The 12,308-nt window shown below is 45.7% G+C and overlaps 1 protein-coding gene across 3 annotated transcripts in view; it reads left to right on the forward strand.

The window, feature by feature from the left end:
- LOC115148837 (flotillin-2a) overlaps nucleotides 1–12,308 on the forward strand; it is a 47,609-nt gene that overhangs the window by 1,770 nt on the left and 33,531 nt on the right. Inside the window, exon 1 of one of the 3 annotated variants that reach the window (XM_029691099.1) lies at nucleotides 12,068–12,288. The exons of 1 other annotated variant lie outside the window; for it this stretch is intronic. In XM_029691099.1, the coding sequence (XP_029546959.1) occupies nucleotides 12,240–12,288 (49 nt within the window). In that variant the 5' untranslated portion in view covers nucleotides 12,068–12,239. Of the gene's footprint in view, nucleotides 1–12,067; nucleotides 12,289–12,308 lie in introns of those variants that run through there. One more of the 3 variants, XM_029691098.1, reaches the window with a different exon arrangement.

Raw genomic sequence — 12,308 nt, forward strand, 5'->3', positions numbered from 1 at the left:
TTATGGTAGAGTGGCCAGACGGAAGCCACTCCTCAGAAAAAGGCACATGACAGCCCGCTAGGAATTTGCCAAAAGGCATCTAAAGGACTCTCTGACCATGAGAAACAAGATTCTCTGGTCTGATGAAACCAAGATTGAACTCCTTGGCCTGAATGCCTTGCGTCACATCTGGAGGAAACCTCCCACCATCCTTATGGTGAAGCATGGTGGTGGCAGCATCATGCTGTGAGGAGGTTTTCAACGGCAAGGACTGGGAGACAAGTCAGGATCGAGGGAAAGATTAACGGAGCAAAGAACAGAGAGATCCTTCATGATAACCTGCTCCAGAGCGCATAGGAGCTCAGACTGGGGCGAAGGTTCACCTTCCAACAGAACAACGACCCTAAGCACACAGCCAAGACAACACAGGAGTGGCTTTTTTATTTTTTTTATTTCACCTTTATTTAACCAGGTAAGCTAGTTGAGAACAAGTTCTCAATTACAACTGCGATGTGGCCAAGATAAAGCAAAGCAGGGCAACACAAACAACAACACAGAGTTAAACATTGAATAAACAAACATACAGTCAATAACACAATTGAAAAAAAGTATATACACCGTGTGTGCAAATGAGGTAAGATAAGGGAGGTAAGGCAATAAATTGGCCATAGTGGCGAAATAATTACAATTTAGCAAATAAAAACACTGGAGTGATAGATGTGCAGAAGATGAATGTGCAAGTAGAGATACTGGGGTGCAATGTAGCAAAAATAAATAACAGTATGGGGATGAGGTAGTTGGATGGGCTATTTACAGATGGGCTATGTATAGGTGCAGTGATCTGTGAGCTGCTCTGACAGCTGGTGCTTAAAATTAGTGAGGGAGATATGAGTCTCCAGCTTCAGTGATTTTTGCAATTCGTTCCAGTCATTGGCAGCAGAGAACTGGAAGGAAAGGCAGCCAAAAGAGGAATTGGCTTTGGAGCTGACCAGTGAAATATACCTGCTGGAGCGTGTGCTACGGGTGGGTGCTGCTATGGTGACCGGTGAGCTGAGATTAGGCGGGGCTTTACCTAGCAAAGACTTATAGATAACATGGGGCCAGTGGGTTTGGTGATGAATATGAAGCGATGGCCAGCCAACGAGAGCGTACAGGTCGCAGTGGAGGGTAGTATATGGGGCTTTGGTGACAAAACGGATGGCACTGTGATAGACTGCATCCAATTTGCTGAGTAGAGTGTTGGAGGCTATTTTGTAAATTACATCGCAGAAGTCAAGGATCGGCAGGATACTCAGTTTTACGAGGGTATGTTTGGCAGAATCCGTGAAGGTTGCTTTGTTGCGAAATAGGAAGCCAATTCTAGATTTAATTTTGGATTGGAAATGCTTAATGTAAGTCTGGAAGGATAGTTTACAGTCTAAACAGACACTTAGGTATTTGTAGTTGTCCACGTATTCTAAGTCAGAACCATCCAGAGTAGTGATGCTGGACAGGCGGGCAGGTGTGAGCAGCGATCGGTTGAAGAGCATGCATTTAGTTTAATTTGCATTTAAGAGCAGTTGGAGGCCACGGAAGGAGTGTTGTATGGCATTGAAGCTCGTCTGGAGGTTAGTTAACACAGTGTCCAAAGAAGGGCCAGATGTATACAGAATGGTGTCGTCTGCGTAGAGGTGAATCATAGAACCACATGTATACAGAGAAGAGAGTCGGCCTGAGAATTGAACCCTGTGGCACCCCCATAGAGCCTGCCAGAGGTCCAGACAACAGGCCCTCCGATTTGACACACTGAACTCTGTCTGAGAAGTAGTTGGTGAACCAGGCGAGGCCGCCATTTGAGAAACCAAGGCTGTCGAGTCTGCCGATAAGAATGTGGTGATTGACAGAGTCGAAAGCCTTGGCCAGGTCGATGAATACAGCCGCACAGTATTGTCTCTTATCGATGGCGGTTATGATATCGTTTAGAACCTTGACCGTGGCTGAGGTGCACCCATGACCAGCTCGGAAACCAGATTGCATAGCGGAGAAGGTACGGTGGGATTCGAAATGGTCGGTGATCTGTTTGTTATCTTGGCTTTCGAAGACCTTAGAAAGGCAGGGTAGGTTAGATATAGGTCTGTAGCAGTTTGGGTATAGAGTGTCTCCCCCTTTGAAGAGGGGGATGACCGCGGCAGATTTCCAATCTTTGGGGATCTCAGACGATACGAAAGAGAGTTTGAACAGGCTAGCAATAGGGGTTGCAAAAATGTTGGCGGATAATTTTAGAAAGAGAGGGTCCAGATTGTCTAGCCCTGCTGATTTGTAGGGGTCCATATTTTACAGCTCTTTCAGAACATCAGCTATCTGGATTTGGGTGAAGGAGAAATGGGGGAGGCTTGGGCAAGTTGCTGTGGCGGGTACAGGGCTGTTGACCAGGTTAGGGGTGGCCAGGTGGAAAGCAAGGCCAGCCGTAGAAAAATGCTTATTGAAATTCTCAATTATTGTTGATTTATCGTGGTGACAGTGTTTCCTAGCCACAGTGCAGTGGGCAGGTGAGAGGAGGTGCTCTTATTTTCCATGGACTTTACAGTGTACCAGAACTTTCTGGAGTTTGTGCTGCAGGATGCAAATTTCTGTTTGAAGAAGAAAGCCTTTGCTTTCCTAACTGACTGTGTATATTGGTTCCTAACCTCCCTGAAAAGTTGCATATCGCGGGGGCTATTCGATGCTAATGCTGTACTCCACAGGCGTTTTTGTGCTGGTCTCTTCCTGGTTCAAATTTTTTTGAAAGGGGCATGCTTATTTAAGATTGTGATGAAAGCACTTTTAAAGAATAACCAGACATCTTCTACTGACGGAATGAGGTCAATATCCTTCCAGGATACCCGGGCCAGGTTGATTTGTTTTAGGTTGAAGTGTTTTAGGGAGCATTTGACAGTGATGAGGGGTGGTCGTTTGACTGTAGACCCATTACGGACGCAAGCAATGAGGCAGTGATCGCTGAGATCCTGGTTGAAGACAGCATAGGTGTATTTGGAGGGCAGGTTGGTTAGGATGATATCTATGAGGGTGCCTGTGTTTACGGATTTGGGGTTGTACCTTGGTTGGTTCATTGATAATTTGTGTGAGATTGACGGCATCAAGCTTAGACTGTAGGATGGCCGGGGTGTTAAGCATGTCCCAGTTTAGGTCACCTAACAGCATGCGCTCTGAAGATAGATGGGGGCAATCAATTCACATATGGTGTCCAGGGTACAGCTGAGGGCAGAAGGTGGTCTATAGCAAGCAGCAACGGTGAGAGACTTGTTTCTGGAAAGGTGGATTTTTAAAAGTAGAAGCTCAAACTGTTTGGGCACAGACCTGGATAGTAAGACAGAACTCTGCAGGCTATATCTGCAGAACATTGCAACTCCGCCCCCTTTGGCAGTTCTATCTTGTCGGAAAATGTTATAGTTAGGGATGGAAATTTCAGGGGTTTTGGTGGCCTTCCTAAGCCAGGATTCAGACACGGCTAGGACATCCGGGTTGGCAGAGTGTGCTAAAGCAGTGAATAAAACAAATTGAGAGAGGAGGCTTCTAATGTTAACATGCATTTTATGGTTACAGAAGTCAACAAATGAGAGCGCCTGGGGAATGGGAGTGGAGCTAGGTACTGCAGGGCCTGGATTAACCTCTACATCACCAGAAGAGCAGAGGAGGAGTAGGATAAGGGTACGGCTAAGGGCTATAAGAACTGGTTGTCTAGTATTTTCAGAACAGAGAGTAAAAGGAGCAGGTTTCTGGGCGTGGTAGAATAGATTCAATGCATAATGTACAGACAAAGGTATGGTAGGATGTGAATACAGTGGAGGTAAACCTAGGCGTTAAGTGATGATAAGAGAGGTTTTGTCTCTAGAGACATCAGTTAAACCAGGTGAGGTCACCGCATGTGTGGGAGGTGGGACAAGAGGGTTAGCTAAGGCATATTGAGCAGGGCTGGAGGCTCTACAGTGAAATTAGACAATAATCACTAACCAAAACAGCAATGGGCAAGGCATATTGACATTAGGGAGAGGCATGCGTAGCCAAGTGATCATAGGGTCCAATGAGTAGCTGGACGGGCTGAAGACACAGCGATTCAGACAGCTAGTAGGCCGGGACTAGCAGGCTAGCAGAAGGGCCTTAGAGGGACGTCGCGATGGAAGAAGTCTGTTGTAGCCCCCTCGTGCGGATTACGTCAGCAGACCAGTCGTGATGGATCAGCAGGGGTCCGTGTAGTAAAAGGATCCAGGCCAATTGGCAAAATAGGTACAGTAGCCCAAGAAATTGACTGATGGACCACTTCAGCTAACAGTCCGGTATGCTCTAGACAGCTAGTGGGCCGCGGCTAGATGGCTAGCAGATGGGCATTCAGGGGACGTCGTGACGGAGGGGCCTGTTGAAAAACCCCTCGGGCGAATTACGTCGGTCGTCCAGTCGTGATGGGTCAACGGGGCTCCGTATCGGCAATAAAAGGGGTCCAGGCAAATTGGCAAAATAGGTATTGTAGCCCAAGGAGTGGCTGATGAACCTCTTCAGCTAGCCGGGAGATGGGCCTAGCTCATGCTAATTGGTGCTTGCTTTGGGACAGGGGATTAGCCAGGAGAAGCCAATCAGGATAGCAGCTAGCTAGCTGCGATGATCCAGGTGAAGAGGTTTAGAGCTTGCGGTAGGAATCCGGAGATATGGAGAAAAGGAGTCTGATAAGCTCTGGGTTGAATCACGCTGTATAGACTGGCAGGAGTTGTCCGGGCTAAAGGTTAGCTGATGACCGCTAGCAGTGGCTAGCTGACTACTAGCTAGTAGCTAGTTAGCTGGCTAGCTTATGTTGGGGGTTCCGATTCTAAAGTAAATAAAATAGCAGATCCATACCGCATTGGGTGAGGCGGGTTGCAGAAGAGTATGTTGAAGTTGAGGTTAAGAAAAATATAAAAAATATGTGCGAAGAAAAAAGATATAAAAAGATACGTATAATGATAAATACACGGGACATGACAAGACGAAGACAAAAGATGTCTGACTGCTACGCCATCTTGGATTGGCTTTGGGACAAGCCTCTGAATATCCTTCAGGGGCCCAGCCAGCCTGGACTTGAACCCAATCGAACATCAGGAGACCTGAAAATAGCTGTGCAGCGTCGCTCCCCATCCAACCTGAGAGAGCTTGAGAGGATCTGCAGAGAAGAATGGGAGAAACTCCTCAAATACAGGTGTGCCCAGCTTGTAGCGTAATACCCAAGAAGTATTGAGGCTGTAATCGCTGCCAAAGGTGCTTCAACAAGGTACTGAGTAAAGAGACTGAATACTTATGTTAATGTTATATTTCAGTATTTTTTTTAATATACATTTGCAAACAAATTGAAAACCTGTTTTTGCTTTGTTTTATGGTGTATTGTGTGTGGATTTATGAGGATTGTTTGAATATGTCTGTAACGTAACAAAATACGGAAAAACTCAAGGGGTCTGAATACTTTACGAATGCACTGTACATATAACTTACAAAGATTATAGAAGGTTATTTGCGTAACCCCGGTTCTCTGATCTTATGAGTTAGATATCTCACAATGGGGATTCTCAAAAGCGTCTGTTGGAGACAGGTGGAGTGGCGAATCAGATGAGCCTCTCACCTTCCTTAAAAGGAACCACTCTCCCGTCCTCTGGTTTTTCTCAAGCATGCTTCTCTTCTTAGTGCTCTTACGAGCAGGGGAATGCGGTGAGATATCTCACTCATAATATCAGAGAACCAGGATTACGCAAATGATCTTTCAATTATTTGTTTCAATTTCTCACAATGAGGATATGGCCAACTCCCATATCGCAAAGACATGCTTTCCAAAGCCAGGGTAGTCCCAACATCAGCAACCCTCAGAGGCTCCGAAACTGAGGGTTGTAGGCACCAAGGATGCAGAAACAACCCATCGGGAAAAACCTCATAACAAAGTGAAGGGAACCCCAATACGTTGCACACAATCAACATTTTATTCAATATTTCCCCAAAAACTTCTCTATAGGAGAGGGCCCTTCCAGGCCTCTCTGAAGGCTGTCACCCACGCCATTATAAATCAATATAATAGCCTATGATCTGACAGGATATTCTCTCAAAAAGAGAAGGGCCCACCCTCTTCTGAAGGAGGTAGCCCAATGAGCGCAGAGCATAACACCCTTGACTGAGCTCTTCTTAAATCCACGAAGATGCAAACCGGGCATACTGGACCGCGACGGCGAAAAACCCTAAGCTCCAAGGTGCTACAATGGGGAAAAAAGCCGACCCGGGCCAAAGATGGGGTTAGATACATTAACCTAAAAAAAACTGAATAGACTGCAGAATCGAACAGCAGCTGGTAGACCACACATATGCTTAGGGACACCAAGGGCAGTAGTAAAGCAAAAGATGGAGGATTATTACCTCTCCACACTTTTCAACAGCCAGTAGCTGCTGTGAAAGGATCTTAAGCACAATAGCCACAACCCAGGACGAGCTAAAGGCTTAGAGACTGGGAGTAAGCGACGAGACTCCCTTAGAGATGACAGAACAGTTATTGACAAACTGTATCACTGTTGGGGCTTTGAAAGGCAGAGAAATTGGCTAAAGGACCTTAACAACGATGAACCTTCTCTCCATCCCAAAAAGTCTGCAAGAAGCATAGGACCATGGAAAACAGAGTGTAGATAGGAACAATCTGTTTAGTCATACGACTTCTCCAAGAAAAAAGCAACAACTGTAAAACAGAGACCGTGCGAAAGGAGCTAGCACTCTTTTCCAAGAGTTGCAGGCCTGTCTATTTCTTATATATCTATAAACACTGTATACAGTATATACACTACATGATCAAAAGTATGTGGACACCTGCTCGTCGAACATCTCATTCCAAACTCATGGGCATTAATATGGAGTTGTTCCCCCTTTGCTATTACAGCCTCCACTCTTCTGGGATGGCAATTAACTAGATGTTGGAACATTTCTGCAGGGTGTTGTTTCCATTCAGTCACAAGAGTGTTAGTGGAGTTGGGCACTGATGTTGGGAGATTAGGCCTGGCTCGCAGTTGGCATTCCAATTCAGGTGTTCGATGGGGTTGAGGTCAGGGCTCTGTGTAGGCCAGTAAAGTTCTTCCACACTGATCTCGACATGCAATTTCTGTATGGACCTCGCTTTGTGCGTGGGGGCATTGTCATGCTGAAACAGGAAAGGGCCTTCCCCAAACTGTTGCCACAACTTTGGAAGCACAGAATAGTCTAGAATGTCATTGTATGCTGCAGCATTAAGATTTCCCTTCACTGGAACTAAGGGGCCTAGCCCGAACAATAAAAAACAGCCCCAATCCATTATTACTCCTCCACCAAACTTTACAGTTGGCACTATGCATTGGGGTAGTTAGCGTTCTACTGGCATCCGCCAAACCCAGATTTGTCCGTCGGACTGCCAGATGGTGAAGCGTGATTCATCACTCCAGAGAACACGTTTCCACTGCTCCAGAGTCCAATGGCGGCAAGCTTTACGCCACATCAGCCAATGCTTGGCATTGTGCATGGTGACCTTAGGCTTGTGTGTGGCTGCTCAGGTCATGCAAACACATTTCCTGAAGCTCCCGACAAACAGTTATTGTGCTGATGTTGCTTCCAGAGGCAGTTTGGATTTGGTAGTGAGTGTTGCAACAGTGGAGATACAATTTTTACGTGCTACTCTCTTCAGCATTTTGGGTCCCATTCTGTGAGCTTGCGTGGCCTACCACTTCGCTGCTGAGCCGTTGTTGTTCCTAGACGTTTCCACTTTACAATAACAGCACTTAAAGTTGCCCGGTGTCTGTATGTAGCCTCGCTAATTTTATAGCCTCTCTACTGTATAAAGCCTGTCTTTTTACGGTTGTTTTATTTCTTTACTTACCTATTGTTCACCTAATACATTTTTTGCACTATTGGTTAGAGCCTGTAAGTAAGCATTTCACTATGAGGTCTGCACCTGTTGTATTCGGCGCACGTCACAAATAAACTTTGATTTGATTTGAAGACTCTGTCGAGGTCCAAGTCCCATTACCCGGCACACAGTTTAGAGTTCTTCACTCTTAAGTGGGCTGTGTGTGATAAGTTCACCCATTGGCTGAAGGGGAATAGATTCACAGTCCTAACAGATAACAACCCCCTGACTTATATAATGACGACACCAAAGCTAGACACCTGTGAGCAACGGTGGATCTCTAAACTGGCCCCCTTCGACTTTGACTTGAAGTACATCCCTGGGCCCCAGAATGTCAGACCTGCTTAGTCGACAGCCGTTCATTGGAGCTAGGAAGGCAAGTGTGTTCCCAGAATATGGAGCAGAGTATGTGATTTCAGAGTCCATCCAGGAAGCATTCAAACTGTCAGTCAACGTCCAAGGTGGCAAGATCCTAGTTCAAGTCTCTTCTGAAGGAGTGAAAGCAGTTTTGGAATCCTGTCTGGAGTGGGATGTGAGTGTGCCAGTGTGCAGCTTCCAATTAGCCCAGTATTCTGCCAGCATCCTTCAGCATGAAGGGGGAGCGGCTACTCTTCCAGTCCTTTCTTCTGATGTGATGCGGAGAAAACAGAAGGCGGATCAGGTGCTGGCCCGAGTGGCATACTTTGTTGAGAGGAGGAGAGAGAACTCATGAGACTGCCCAAGTTCTGAGAATGCTGAAGCATTGGGATAAATTGTAAATCAAGGACGAGATCCTCTACTGAAGATCTAAGGACAGAGTTGGCAAGAAGAGGCACCAGCTGGTGGTGCCAGACTCCCTTAACTAAAGCCATCGTTCTGGGGGAACCCATGACGAAGCCGGCCACCAAAGCCAGACTAGAACCCTCCATCTGGTACGTCAAAGGTTCTTCTGGACTGGGATGGACAGGGAAGTGAAGAAGTATGTCTCCTACTGTAAGTGCTGTGTGGTTGGCAAGACAATGGAGCCAGAGGCTAGGGCACCATTGGAATCTATACAGACCAGCACTACGTTGGAACTGGTGTGCATAGACTTCTGGTCAGCAGAAGGAAGGGATGGAGAGTGCGTTGATGTAATCGTCATCACAGACCATTTTACGAAGCTGGAACATGCGTTTTCTTACCCGAACCAGCCAGCAAAAGTGGATTCCCAGAAGTTATGGAACCAGTTCTGCTGTGTCTATGGTTTTCGCCAGCGGATACACTCAGACATAGGAGCAAACTTTGAGAGTCACTTAATCGCAGGATTGCTACAAGTGTCAGGAGTCAAAAAGTCCCATACCACTCCATATCATCCTATGGGCAACGGTCAGACTGAAAGATTCAAACGCATGAACGGTAACATGGTCCGATCGTTGCCAACGAGAGCAAAAGAAAGATGGCCCCAGATGATACAGATGCTCACCTTCTCATACTACTCTACCACACACGAAATGACAGGATTTGCGCCGTTCTATTTGATGTTCGGCTGAGTTCCACGGCTGCCAGTGGACATCGTGTTTGGAAGCACCTTGAAAAACGAAGACGTGTTGACTCATAACGAGTATGTCGACTTATTCCAAAAATACCTGCGAGAGGCTGTCAGGATCACCAAGGCCAACACCACTGAAGCTCAGAAAAAGCAAGCAAGGCAGTATAACAAGAGAGTGAAAGGTACTGCCCGGGAGATTGGAGACCAAGTTCTCTTGGCAAACCGAAAGGAAAGAGGAAAAGGAAAACTTGCCGACTTGTGGGATTCAACGGTCCATGTGATCACATGGAAAGACACACCGACAGCGGTGACCAAAGACTGGTATTTGATATGGATGAGGATTCAGAGGATCGAAGGACTGCTGCCTGAATTCTCGATGGCCAGAATCCTGAAGGGCCCACGGAAGCTGAAGCCCAAAGATCTTCGGGACTGGAAGATGGAGTAAACATGAGAGAATCTGATCCTCGAAGCCCACGGGAGGACATATTCTCTGGAGAAGCAGTTATCTCAAGCACAGGAAGCTCCTCAAGGATGCCTAGTGATGATTCAAGTGATCCTTCCGAAGATGACACAAGTAGAAAAGTGACGTCAGTGAGCAATCTAGATGGCATCAGCAGTTGACATGCATCAGTCACCGGCTCTGGATGCATAAGATCTACGAAGAAGAGAACGGGTAACCAGAGAGGAAGAGCACAGAAACAGCCAGACGTCTGAGTTCACTGATACAGTCCTGAGACCCAGTGAAGGCATCTTGAGAACTCGAACTGGAAGAGTTGTGAAGCCTGTCAGAAGACTTTTAGAGTCAATGAGTCAAATGATTGCTGAGCCTGACAAAAGAGAGCATCTAGATGCCCTGATTCAAGTCCTATCAACTTTTGTTGATGTGACAGTACCCCAGTGAAACATAGAGGCCCAGAGGATAGATTAATAGAGAAATAGATCTCAAGAAAGAATCAATAAGGATATGAGAAATACTTTATTAGAGCGTCATAGGTTATATGTATAAGAGCGTATTTCTAGTCTATTTGCTGTCCTTCTGGATGACTTTTGGTCAAGGTACCACTGTGGAGGAAGAACTCGTACCTTATGTCTTAAGGTTTGCTGAAATTAGGAAGGGGTGCGTGTAAGAGAGTTAAAATGGTTATTTCATCAAACTTCAAATGATTAGAATAGTACACAATGCAGAACAGAACATCCAGGTTAAGGGTCAGTGGCCCAAGCCCGCGAAAAGGAATATTCCAAGTTCAGACAGAAGGGGGGGAGTCAGATCGCTATGATCGGCAGGAACTTTTTGGGGGGTTTCTATTTTCAATTGTTGCGCTACTAGTACTGCCTGTTGATGTTAAGTAGGCAGCTACAGTAGCTGGATAATATTAACATCTTCGGGTTTTACTTCATTAAATGTATTTTATTTAATCTGGATGCTTACGTCACCTACTAACACCCTGGTACTACCCGTAGCTCCCGTTCTCCTCAGTCCGAGAAATTACTGAGAGAGAAAGAACAAATTGTCTGATGGTGCGTTGGAGACTGATGTATTCCTGTCCTGTCTTTTCATAATATTATTGCAGATCAACATAAAAGCCCAAAACGACAGACGTGGTGTCGCTCTTAATTTCTTGGTTCCTCTGTGGTACATATAAAGACCGCTACATTTATTGTATCTTATCTTCGACCAAGTTTTGAACAAATCAGATAATATTCTGACAAAACACTAATCCCACCTCCAAATTCCATTTATGCCTAAAATTAAATTGATCCAAATCAAATCCTTTGAACGAACTGATGTTCCTTTGCCCACCCTGTGCGGAAATACCTTTTAGACCAATTGCAGATGAGGGTCATACAGTATGTTGATGGTTCCTTCAAAATGCAGGTGAACTGTGATTTATTGGTAATACTTATTCCTAGGCACAATGATACAAAATAGATGAACCTGCTGGTCAAACACTTGACATACTGTACACAGTAGGCCTATTTCAACGATAAACAGCCCACAACCACTATGGAACACGTTCATTCCACGAGTCCCCGACCCCATCACCATTTATTGTAGTGTAGTGTCGCCTGCTGGTGAAATTCTACACTTGTCTGTATGTGCATAAACAAGTGCGGTGGGCGATGTGCTGACGCCCAAATGTTACAATCGGACGAATACTAAGCCACTTTAACAGAGGAAAACAAAAAGCGCTAAAAGCGGTTCGAGTAGCCGTACAAATAATCAATGAGGGGATTCGATTAATCTGTCGCGGGCGCCCGTGTAGACGTGTTTTGTACTGGTTTGAAGTTCATCGCATTCCCTTTGGAACCGGGCTGCCTTCCGGGCGTGAGCAAGATGCCCCGTTCAAAGCCCGAGGCGAATTCTGCTCAAAACAAAAGTTACGTAATTAAGCATGTGAAGTAATGAGTAGGATTATGTGTTTTCACATGCAAACGTGATTGGTTTTGATAAAAACGCTTTAAATGCCTTCCCAATGAAAACTTGTTTGAAAATTCAAACATATATTTTATGGAACAGAACAGAGATGTTGTATATTTCTTGGCGATGCACCATGCTGCCTTTTTGACATGACCGAGAAGGCGCAGATTACTGTTACATTTGAGAAGGGCGCTCCTCCCTCACCATTTTTGCCCAGTTACGTCACGTGCCATAGACCGGTGCCCCGCGGTTCAGTATAATCGAATCAGCCTAGTGTCGATAAAAACTGTATAATAAAACAGGGGTTACGCAAGTAGATTTCAGGTCCGGCACGCGCCAAACGTGTGTTTGTGGACTGCCATAATACCGTAGACGAAGATTTTTAGGCGACACACGCACTTGGTTTGGGATACACGTTTTGAAATAACATGGGTAATTGTCATACTGTTGGACCAAATGAGGCCCTTGTTGTTTCAGGTACGTACCGTTACATTCAT

Source organism: Salmo trutta, chromosome 15 (assembly GCF_901001165.1).
Source record: "Salmo trutta chromosome 15, fSalTru1.1, whole genome shotgun sequence".
NCBI classification, from domain to species: domain Eukaryota; kingdom Metazoa; phylum Chordata; class Actinopteri; order Salmoniformes; family Salmonidae; genus Salmo; species Salmo trutta.